Consider the following 13,112-nt stretch of genomic DNA (forward strand, 5'->3'; position numbering starts at 1 on the left):
TCACCATACTACATGAAGTATTTTTAAGGTATTTTATTTCCTATCATGCAAATATTTAAAAATGTAAAATGAATATACATAAAAACAAACTAAAATAGACGGCTGCATCAAGCGAGTCCCGTCGCCGCACGCGAGTACGACACCGCTTGAATTTATTTTCTCCCGGATAGTTTTTAATTTGCGATTGTGTCATGTAAAGGTTTTTTATAATGTGTATGAAACGCATAAGGCAACTATTCTGTATCTCTCTAAATAGATTTTGCAAATATAATGGGTACAGTAAACTATCCTTAAAAGATAGCTAATAGCATATTATTATGCTATTGAGGGGTAGTGGTTGTTAGTAATGCGAATCCGCTTTACTAACAATCCCTTCCCTGGTAGTCACCAGGTCCTTTGCTAGCAATATACCTAGCTAAATCGACCTCCACTTGGTCTCCCTTGGAAACCATCGTGTTCTATGTGTATTCGTCACGATGTGCTAACTGACCTTCCTTTTCATCCTCACCTATCATCTTTTACTAATGCCCCGCCAGCGTATCCGATAGCACAGATTACTATTGTGTTGTCATCTATTAAAAAAAGCGTATGGTATTGTGGACCTTTTTGTAGACCTATAAAAGAGAAATAATCTCATCATACGTTATTTTGTTATATATGTATATCTGAAACGAATTAGGCAGCATTATCGATTAAAGCTCCCAGACAGCTCGATTTTTCCGATATCTTTAACAATTATCGTCGTATTTCAACCAACTTAAACAAAATCTTAACAAATTATACAACTTAACCATAAACCTTCATAAGGGATCACTTTGTTGATAAATTAAAACCGCATGAAAATATGATATAAAAATCAATAGTTTTTAAGATCATCATGAATATACAAATAAACAGACGTAACCGGGAACTTCGTTTTATAATATGTAGTGATGTTTAGAAGATTTTTTACTAGCACGTTTAAATTGCTGAACAGATTTGAATGAAATTTATTTCGCAGGTGGATAGATAAAAACAACGCAGACAGAGCTTTATTTATTAGGTTATAATTAAAAATACATAATATATTTTTTTATTTATTAGTTTTGCCTACACCATCCCATGAAAAAATTAAACCGAATCGAAACAAAATTCTATGCCAATTTACCTGGCCAGCATGATAGTTATATAATTCTCTTAGTGAAAAAATCCTAATCCACCAATGGATCTTTTGGTCTAAGGTTAGTTAATAACTAGTAGTTAATTTATTTATATATTTCATCACTACTCACTACAGTCGACCGCTATATTGTCATATCCTGTAAAAGTTATCAAATGAAACTAACTTGTCAATGATATTCATTTATTTTGGGCATAATTATTTTATTATGTAACTGTTATTTATACAAATGTGCTTATTATCAAACTATTGGCTATTTCTAATATGCAGTAAAGTATCAATAAAATAAATATCTATATTTATATAAAATCACATGTCATCTAAGGCATTTTATTATTTCTATATTTCACCGATAAGTATTATAAGTAAAATGAGACTAAGACCAAAAGATATGTGTGATACTTTATTACAAAATGCTACTGAATCGGTAAATATATGTTACAATCATTTTAGAGACGGTAATAATACATTTCATAGTTTACTTACTATCAAGGCATTCATAAAGCAAGGCATTTCACATTCATATAATTACGTAAATTACTTACAGTATTTTTAGTTTCTTACAGATTCATTATTCAACAACTTACAAACTAATAACAACATTTAATATCTAAATATAACTAATTTATATAATTATAGTTTAAATGACGTTGCAATAGTATAATAATATCAGGAACCGTAAATAATACAATAAAACTTAATTTATTATATATTTATAAAATTATTCTAAATAAAGCTGTATAATACAAATAGTGAGACTAATAAAATTAGCCGCAAAATATTTAGATAAAATAATATAGTACAAGACTTTCTCTACAAATAACGCTGTGTGATCGATAGGTATTTAGAAGTTATGGTTGAATAAAGAAATTAATATACATAGATGAACCTTGAAAACATTGCTCTACTTTTTCGGTCAGTCGTGTAAAAATCGTGGAGGAGAGTTCATATTGTTTTACTACATGAAATTTAAATTATTAACACCCTTTTAAGAGATTATTTTACCAGTGAATTAGATTTTTTTTTAATAAAAATACATGGATTGAGAAACGATGATATTTGAGGTATTACGGAAGTCTAAATATTTTTTTCTTGACGTTTGATTATCATATTTTTTTTTAGATAAATGTTATATTTCACTAGTAGAAAACTGCGTCAAAAAATACTAATGATTTCGATTAAGCTTAGTATATACTAGCGTGACGATATCATCACGCTATATCTCCATATAATAGGAACATTCAATTACCTCCCATACCTTTAATGTAATAAAATGACTGACTTCATATTACTCTTCTGTTTACAGTATCTAATTTGAACCATGTATTAAGGCACCATTTAATATTTTTTTATTATTTTACAATATGACTGAGATTTACAAATATGTATTTTACTACTAAGTAATATTTATTGCCATCTGAATAAAACCAGTGAATATTTCACTAGTGAACTCGTCCCATATCCATTCCTCCAAGTTGCCCTAAGTAAGGATACCCAGACTTAGCCTCCGTCGGGGAATGGGCATGTGAGGCATAGTGTGATGCATTCGTGCCGAAAAAGGAACTGTAACAATAAAAAATACTTATATTATTATGGTAATAAACAAATAATAATTATTTTTAATAATTAACATAAGGTGGCATGTCTATTGATTTTGGTACAAATATTCATCTCAATCATCATAACATGCTATCAACCTTCTACTTCTGAGCACAAATATATCCTTAATAATAAGTGATGATTTTGTTTACTATTTTTAAACATTATTTGGATCTATTACATGGGAATCACCCTTTCTGTTGTATTATCATTATTGTATTATCATATTAATCATTTTGCAGTTAAATGTAAGTACATTTAACTGCAAAATGATTAATCAAAATTACTTTTAAACGATTATAAGTTTTGACTATTTTATATTTATAACAGTAAAGACCATAATGTAACTATTTAATCTGTATTAACATAAATTCAGTCATACTAGATATGTCATAGCAATTGCTAACTTGTGACGTAATATATGAATCATATAATTAACCTATTGAATGACGTTAATCTACAATTAAGCACTGAAAGGGCCCAGCTTAATTATAATTCTTTACTGACATTTACATTTATGAACTGTAGTAATGTTCTATTTAAAATCATTAGTTTAAATAAAAACATATATTACTACACTATAGCATTACAAGTAAAAACAATATATTTATTTTTTTTATCTAAAGTATCTAACAATCTAAGCGAATAAACATTATTTAGACCGTGTAACAATATGTACTTGCAGTTTTATGTGCCAAAATCTATAAATTATTATAATAAAATTTATATCTTTAAACACCTTTTATTTTTAACAACACAGATTTTTTTGTTTAAAACAAAACATATGATAGATATGGTTTTGTAATAAGATGTCGAAATGTATTTTAACGAAATATTTCGACATCTTACGTTTATGGCAAGTTTAACTTTTTTGTGATATTTTAAAATGTTATTACCACTTGTTTATATGTTTGTTACTTAATTGATACTTGTTTATATGTTTATTACTTGAACCGCTGATGTATGTATTTGAATGAAATTTGACCATTATGATCTAGGCCATACGGTCTGGACTTAGATTAACACACACGAAAGTTTCTGTCCTAATACACGTGGACGGAATCGCCAGCTTTTCAGCTAGAAATGTAGTATTTTATTTAAAAAATAACAGAATAAAAATTTTATAACCATTATTGAAGTAAAACTTTTTTATATAAATATAAAATTAAAAATTATTAATAAAAATAAAAAAAATGGTTAATTAACCAAGATATCGCATAACATACACAAAAATATACAATCAAATTAAGAATCTCATACTTTTAGATATTATAGTGACATAGACGGAACATAAAAAAAATCAAGTTAAAGCGTGGGAAGTGTGCACAATTTAATTCGTAAATGAACAATTTAATTGGGACAAATCCGATCTACCGATACATAGATGTTGAGAACCTATAGGCGGTAATAATTGTAATCACAGAGTAGCCGCTCTAATGCGCCTTTGTAATTGTTACTTATTTTTGGCCTACCGTGTACGTAATTTGAGTAATGTCAGCAGAAAAAACGAGAACTCCATTATAAATATTAATAACGACTTTCCCAACAACGAAATATATCTACTATAATCTCTTTTAATTTTTTTTTATACCGCTGAGATAGCAAACAAGCATAAAGCCTACCAGATGGTAACCTTAGCCAACTCCGAAGAAAACTGTTTATCCCTTTTTCATGAATCAATATAACCATAACTAAATTTTGCTGAAACTATCACAGAAATAGTCTCTTAATGAAATTATTAACGAGTTATTAACATTTAGCAAAATAATCGATTTTCTTTATTTTTACTTCTGTTGAACATCAACAAACAGTCTTACGGTTTATTCATTTGTTAACATTTTTATTAAGTTCTGTTGAAACAAACTATAATAAAATATAATAACTATATTTAATATTACTTAGCTTAATTTTTACTTTGTACCAAATAGATTTAAATTTAATGTAATGTTTCGACAATATTTTTGGCTGCACACATAGCTGTACAACAAATGTACTCCTCTTGTCCGTAAACCTTATTTTTCGTACAAATCGTGACTAGAACGAGCAATAAAATTTAATTTCGGTTTAATTCAGTGGCTCGTACGATTAAAGTTCACTGCCGTACTAGTATTATTGGTTAGAACAAGGTCAAGTAATAAATAGAAACGTATTTACAAATTACTTATTTTGTTTAAGTAGTTATTATTGTGCTGACGCTATGAAACCTTTTACACCGTACTTTAATTATACTCGCATACAAAACAGTATAAATAAAAAAGCTAACCGAGGAATGTCTTATTTCAAACGTTTTTTTTTCTTAATTCTTTTTTCCTGTTTATTCTATTGTATTTTAAAGTAAAATTTATGGATACCAAATATGCACTGTGATTACATAACAACTTGATCTAAATATTATTTATTAATATTGTAACTTTCACTATATAAACATGTACGTATATTATGTTAAGGAAGATTTGTTTTTAGATTAATTATCAACATACTCGTTTACAAATAGAAGTTAAGCATTAAAATTAATTTAATAATGCGACCTGGAAAAACTTATATTCCATCTAAGTATGTTACGTTTTATTTTATTCAGTATTACATGTACTCTATATACGTATATATAAAGACGTCAAACAGAATGCAAATCTACTCCTGTACTATAATTTTATAATAGATACAATTATTGTAACAATATTTTCTTCATTACATACACGATATTTAGTCCGAGCGAAATACTTTAATATTAAGAAAATTATGCAAAGAATTACATTGACACATTTTGAGTCTGAACGGAAATTTTAAAATAAGACTTGAAATAATTAAAATGCATGTGACCCGAAATTTCTAAAGGAAACAGCTGTTTTGAATTTCGAATTGCAAGTGAAAACGCAGGTCGAACGGTTTCGTTAAACTGGCGCGCGAGTGTTGCGCGCACGCAAACCACGCTGTTTAGGAAGTCGAATGCAAATAGCTGCAGATAAGTTTTAATACTGGGTTACCTTACTTTAATGCTCGGGTTCACTGTTCTAATGTCACGTTCGCCTCTCATTAATTGCTGTTTGCTACAAAGCAACGTGTCTTTATCTCTTCCCGTAATGTATTGTACTCATATTACTCTCATATCCAGTTAATCTTCAGTATCCTTTGTTTCCTTAACTGTTCATGTTGACCCTAACAGGGCGATGAGGGAGAAAGATATTGTTAATAATAGGAAAGCGGGATGCTATCAATATACCATATCAACAAGTCGATCTCTACGCGACCTACCTCTGGAAATCGTCTGGTCCAATATGATTAATTCAAAATGAATTCTCTTGATCTGACATTATCCTCATCGTTACATCCTCCACTAATATCCTGTCATTGTTCACCATAAGCATAGTAAGTTGTAATATTTTATCATAAGTCTATTTTTATTACACTACAATAGTTTCAAACATTTGAGTTAAGAGGTAGCGATTTTAATAACCACTTCTTGGATAAGCTAGTCTATTCGAATTCTGTTTTTAGTTTTCAGCACACTTATTATTATGCATAACTATTTACTCTATCTTCGTTCCATACTACGCGCTGATTATATTGGCCGAATTTCGGATAAAATGTAGAACAAGATTTTAACGTCATGGAGACCAAGCTCTAAAAAGTGACGTTGAGGTAACGTCTGTGATGATAAAACAAGTAATTTAAACGCGCTTAAGAATGATCTATAACAGAACATGAATAAAGGGAAAGTGATAGGATACTAATAACGAGACAGTATAATATACTATATATTTCTAAACACAAATGTGTATTGAGTACTATTTTTTTTTTTTGAGTACTATTTGAGATTTAAATATTACACGTGTAGCATAGCCGTCACAATACATGGATATGGAATATTAAAGTCGTCCATATTTCGCAAATGTACAGTACATTTTTGGCAGACGAAAAATAAATGAGGTTCAGTCAGTTACATATGTTACGTCAATCAAAGGACTAGATAAAACAGTTCACCATATAAACGCGGCTAACCCATATATTATTAGTTTGTTCATCATTGTGCAAGACGAGATATTGTGTGTGGTCCAATGTGAGGTTTATAGACATGCTTTGTCTAGATAACACAGATAAATGTCGTTGCCGTATAGAGTACAATACGACAATGTTTGTCACATTCTCTTTCGACAAATTCACTTTGGGAATTACAAATATCTACCAACTAAGAAATCACGAGACTCTTATTATACTTTATCATTGACTACTCAATACTATATATATATTTAAAAAACACTCACACAAACAAAAAATAATTAAAAATTGATTGAAAATCACTATAAAATTCGCAACCCTATTGCGCTCACGATCGAATCGGCGTATTACGAAGCTGGCTCTGTAATAACCACCCGCGCGGCGTATAATGGCCGACTTCTTACACTCTTAATTGATTAGCGGCTGCTTCGGCTAATGATAAAGGAAGGTGAAAAGTAATAAAACGAATGCACCCCGATTTGCGATCGAGCCTCACGCCTGCTGATAGCCACCGGACGCCGCTTACTATGGGATTAGAATTATTCAGTCTAAATCATCAAACTAAATTATACTATAACAACAAACCATCTAAAATGATGTCATTTTAAAGCGTCGCCTCTAACCTATTATTATTATAGTTATATCGGTCTTAATAAATTGTTATTTAAATCGTCAGCAACAAAGGTCAGTTCATTATAATTGCATATTCATCCGAACAATTCAAGACGGAACATGAGTAGCCGAACATCAATAATTCATAAAGCTACTTGATCGCCGCCAGGGATTATTGAGATGTATAATTTGTATCAGGGTACTAATACTAATTCTTAGTTTCAATAATAACTTACATTACATGTCTTACCTATAGTTTTCTGGCCAAGCACCAACTTCTGCTAACTTGTTCTGCGGATGAGCACTGAGTTGTCTTGAAGCCCAATGATTGTGAGCTGACATCGCATGTTCTTGTTTTGAATAATCCCCATAACCATAAGAGTGTGTAACTGCGTCGCTCGGATTTGAATAGCTCGAGTGTGGGTATGTAATTCCACTACTTTGGTTTGCAGATGGAGTTGTTGTTGCTGGACTCGAACTGGGCGGTGTGGCTTCTGCTGGTGGTTGCAACGGTGTTGCAAGTTCAGAAGAATGCGATAAAGGAGTTAGATTTCCGGTAGAGAAGGAACTAGATGTAGGTGGATGCAATGACGATGCTGCTAGCGCTGACTGGCAAACAGATGGGGCCGTTAAAGGAGATTGGTGGAGAGAGGGCGCAAGCGCTGAATTCAGAACTGAACTTGACCCCAGAGCTGATGAATATGACTGCTGCCATGTTGCACATTGGGTATTGAAGGTCGAAGGGGGCTCATACTGTTGATGGACGGAAGGAAACGCTGATTGCAATGACATGGTATTAAAAGCACTAAGTTGTTGTGAATTGAGTTGTTTCCGCAGTCGTGCTCTTCGGTTAGAAAACCATACCTAAACAAAATAAATTGTTTTATTTTATAAGAAATTAAATTTGAACGTATTATGTATGTTAAAAATGGAATTAATCGTGTTTTCTTCTAGTATAATACTGAATTCGAAAGGGCTTCTTTGATAGGCAAGTATAAAAATAAAATAGTATTTTATTATAATATTAATGTAAATGCAACTTATTTCTGTAAACATCATCATCATATAATATAAATAACAACCGAACAATTACAATTCCAAGTACCAGAGAATCGAAGCTAAAGTGTACTTGTATCTTGAAATAAATCCACTCGACTAATTGTGTTGGTGAGATCTCGCAACGTAATCCTAGGAATAGCCGTCACTCAAGAGAAATCAAAATAATTAATTTGCTTCGACGTTGAGTTCAATACATACACTAAAAACCCTTATTTAATTTCTTATTGAGAATATTGGATGTAATAACACTGTAAGATAAAGTATAATGATATTTTATATAAGATCAATGATAACCGAATGTTATTAATCCCACAAAAACTAAGAATGAAACGGTAGCGGTGAACAACATATGGTAGCTCGATTACAAATGTTATCCATAATTAATAATAAAAGTAATTACTTATTTTTTTATATCACGCCCTCGAGGGGCGGGAATTGAATGGAATATAACAATGAATTTGTTTAATGCACTCATCTGTCATTGATATTGTAGACATATTATAAATGTCAAATTTTATAACGTACCTGAACCCTTGCTTCAGTGAGTTTAGTTTTCTGTGCCAGTTCTTCTCTTGTGTAAACATCTGGATACTGAGTTCTAGTGAATGCTCGCTCCAAAGCCTCGAGCTGATCTCCAGAGAATGTTGTTCTAGATCTCCGTTGCTTCCTTTTTAACGTAATACCAGGTTCTGATTCAGTATCTGAATCTTCACAAGACGACGGCCCTTTTAAAATAAAAAAACAATTATTTAGCACAAAAACCTTAGGCGCATTATGGTAAATGATGATATTTTTAAATTAAACTGAAAATTTCTGTATGTCATTAGCATTTTCTTGGCACTAATAATGGAATCTCAGATAACTGCGTGTCTGACATTATAAATTGCCACATAAACATGAAGCTACATACCTACTGGAATTTTATTACATAAAATTTTGTTATAGTAAATGGTGACTTTCTATCTAAAGCTTTTGTTATTTTGTTTTGTTTCGTGTTGATTACCTTCTTACTACCGGGCAGACCACACGCGGTCCGATTACATTAAACGTAACCACATTATATTACGTTTGTAGAATCATCGAATTAGTTCCTTTGGAGCGTCAACAAATATTACTTCAAGGTAGTTAATGATAAAACAGATTTAAATTACTATGAGGTTGATGTGGCTATTGCCATTTAATTTTATTCACTGTAACCACAATATGTAACTATTGCGTATGTAGTAGGTTAGTAGACAGTGGTAGAAAAATGTAGATCTTACGAAACAAAAACTCACTTTTCATCGATGACAATTATGTATAATTACCAATGCATTTATGAAAGCGCATATGCAAATATTTCCACGAAAAGCTGAGACCGAAACGCACCGTTAACCATCGTCACAGGCCAAGCACGAACCGCACATTTTCAATACTCGAGACTGAGTTATATAGAGGCCGCTTTTCCAGTGTAGATATTACTTTAGCCGCGCACAACTTAATATGCATAATCTTATCGCGGTGCAGAATCTTGCAAGCAAAAGCGCACTCCATCGTTGAACCGGGATATTAGGAGCGCCATTTTATATTGGATAGCTATACGGCACAAGACGTGCAGTACGGACAGATTGTCGTAATGCAAGCCCTGCGGCCAAACGCGATGGGATAATAACACCTTTGGATACTAATTTCATTTTTATAACCTACAATTTCGAAGCCGACACAAGGGGCGCTGCCGTGGCGTGCGCTCGCGCGTCCGCTTCACTTTTACGTGGATTATTAACTTTATACGCTATTTTCTGAAGTTTGCAAACGTTCCGACAGTCTCATTATAAGAATAAATTTATAATAATAGTGTGCTTTGAACTAAATTAAGTGATTATGGTCTCGGATTGGCGTTAAGGACTACGATGACACGGCAAGTTATTTACGCATCATTATCTTGAAGGTTTTCTCACCTTTTTAAATATGCAATAATTGAATATTTTCGTCAAGGTTTGATCTAACTATTGTTAATTATATTCGTAGTCTTCTTGTGAGGTGATGTTAATGTATAGTTAATATTTACGTCTGGAATTTAATAATGCAAATGTAGTAGTAGGTAATTCTTTACCATGAAACACTGCGCGAACTAAAGCAATATAAAGTTTTATGCAAACTACGTGAAAAGCTACTTGATGTGGTTGAACTCAAATATTACCCATGCATCTGAGATAAAAAAATATATGAGGCTATAACTATAATTATATTTAACTAATTAACATTGAAACTTGGGAAGTCAAATCGTAGATAAATCACTCGATGAAAATTATTGTATTCCATCAATCAATTAAAGTCAAGGTAAGTATGACTTACCTAGAATACCATCAATGCTGTGATTTCTTCTAGGATCTGATTCGTCCCTTTTGCCTCCTCTTATTAGTCTCGAAATTGAACTGACTGACGGAGCTGTGTTTTTATCACAGATGCCTTCTTTTATTAGTTTATCTCTAATTTCCCAGGAGAATATACCTGGGTTTTGTCTCTTCAGTTCTTCTATCCTATTTTCTACTTCAGGCGTTGCCACTCTTGGTTTCGATCCTCCGATAACACCAGGCCGGATGGAACCAGTTTCCTGATTAATAAAAAACTAATTAAAAATACATTTACAAACAATAAAAAAAAAAATATTTTAGACGCTTCATTGTCGCCATCAGCCGTTAATTATCCACTGCTGAACGTAAGCGTGGCAACTAATAGCAAAACAAACACGGGGAGTTTTGCTAGTAGTTGCCATGCTTAGCAGGCGGGTTGGCAACCGCAGTTTGGCTTTTGGTAACGTTTTAATAGGGACGTTGCTGCTCATCGCTCCATCATAAGCTTCCTTAGTCTCCTCTTACGACACCCACGGGAAAGGAAGGAATGGCCCATTCTACGCAGTGACCTACGGGGCTAAACGCTTCATTAATATATCTTAATTCTTATATTATAACATTTTTCTAGAGATGTTCTAAATATTTTTACCTGATATCTATTGAGAATCTTAGAAACGCAGCCATGCGAGACGCGTAGTTGCCGCGAGATGACACAAGGACGCACTCCTGCTGCTGCCATCTCCACAATCTTCAGCCTGATGTGGTTCGGCAATGGACGTCCATTAATAAACACTCCACCCAACTGATTCATACGACCCTGACCTGTAAAAATTGAGTTCTTTGTACCACGGACATTCTAACACTACTAACAATAATACTAATGTTATATAGACCATTCAATTTTCAATGTTATGTGTAATTACTATAGTCATAACTGTTCATTGTGACTGGTTGAATTTTGCTTGTCATTAGGCTTAATATACAATATATTTATTGAGTTTGGTAGTAGCACAGAAAAAGCAGATTAAAATATATTACAATGATTATTTCTTGTTGAATTATAGAGCACAACAGAGCAACTACGGTCATTTCATGAATGGTCATTTTTGTAACGAAAGAAACTGAATTATGACAAAAAGCGAATGAGTTTATAATATACCTACAAATCTAAAAACCAGTAGCTCTATTGAAATCAAATAACGCGTGAAGCATCAATGGCAACAATACATTAATAACACAAAACGGGCGCACATCGGTTCTTGTCGGATTTGCTATCCGCGCTTGTATGGTAGTCCTCGATCACCTCGTAATTTTACGTTCCATTGCCAGTCTCCTCAAGCAAGAGTATCCAATTTCTTTTAACATGAATGCGGTCAAGCAAAAACGATAACACTTAAACTATTTTCGGTTTCAGTTCATTTCGCCTTATGTTTTATGAGTTGTGTATCGACAACAATTTTGTTGACCAAAAAAACTAAATAGGTGATGTAACTTCTAGATTAAAAGCGATCCAGTTCATAATCTGTGCATCCAATTTGATGAATCATTCTCGATTTTCCAAAGCGTAAAAGAAAGTCATCAAGATTTTAATTAGTGTTTTGCAATGATGGGTATCGAAAAGTAATTAAGTTTATTCGATAATGTTTGCTAATAAAATTCTATGGGAGATAAAATATCTTGACTTATTGATGTATTTATGTGAGAGAGGTGTCGCTATTATAATCACATCATTCGTACGGAGCAGTGGCTGGTGGAATTGTGGACCACCTATCGTCAAAGGAGACCGCCGATCCTTGAATTTTTGCAGCGCTTTTGTGCATGCATCTTAGTTTCTATAGAGATGAGATGACGTTTTATAGAAATAAAAACGCAACTTTTATTATTATATTAAGTGTTCAGTTGGGCGCGCTTCACTCTGAATGGAACTATTAGATATATTATATTATTACATATAGGCATAGTTTAGTTTTATATAAATATTATTTTACGTAAATAACTTATTATATTATATAGGGTTAATTTTACTATAAGTACATGATCCTTATTATTGTTAACATAAAAATATTGTTATGATAATATAAATTTTAACTATATTTATTTATTGTTAGAAAATATCATTACAAATAATTAACTATATAAATATTATAATTAAAAAGTTTAGTTGTTCATGTTGAATTAAAAACGTCCTTCCCTTTTATTATGTTACACAAAAATTCATAATTAAATTAAACTAAAAATTATAATAAAAAATACATATATAAATTCCATTTGCAAAAATGTAATAATTATGTAATTTATTGATTATGATTAAATCCTTACAAATTAATCAACTCAATTCATTTTAAGAACTCATC

At 31.8% G+C, this 13,112-nt stretch overlaps 1 protein-coding gene across 3 annotated transcripts in view; it reads right to left on the reverse strand.

Annotated features, from left to right (window-relative positions):
• Positions 1 to 1,366: 1,366 nt before the first annotated feature.
• The window catches only part of LOC113516071 (protein gooseberry), a 31,106-nt gene continuing 19,360 nt past the window's right edge, over positions 1,367 to 13,112 (reverse strand). For 2 of the 3 annotated variants that reach the window (XM_026900422.3, XM_031909006.2), the window contains exons 2-6: positions 11,408 to 11,580; positions 10,760 to 11,018; positions 8,951 to 9,150; positions 7,617 to 8,230; positions 1,367 to 2,722 (exon numbers count right to left, since the gene is read on the reverse strand). In XM_026900422.3, the coding sequence (XP_026756223.1) occupies positions 2,602 to 2,722; positions 7,617 to 8,230; positions 8,951 to 9,150; positions 10,760 to 11,018; positions 11,408 to 11,580 (1,367 nt within the window). In that variant the 3' untranslated portion in view covers positions 1,367 to 2,601. The remainder of the gene's footprint in view (positions 2,723 to 7,616; positions 8,231 to 8,950; positions 9,151 to 10,759; positions 11,019 to 11,407; positions 11,581 to 13,112) is intronic. The other variant, XM_031909007.2, reaches the window with a different exon arrangement.

The sequence above is a fragment of the Galleria mellonella genome, unplaced genomic scaffold (assembly GCF_026898425.1).
Source record: "Galleria mellonella isolate WM207_F2 unplaced genomic scaffold, CSIRO_AGI_GalMel_v1 utg74, whole genome shotgun sequence".
In the NCBI taxonomy this organism is placed as follows: Eukaryota; Metazoa; Arthropoda; class Insecta; order Lepidoptera; family Pyralidae; genus Galleria; species Galleria mellonella.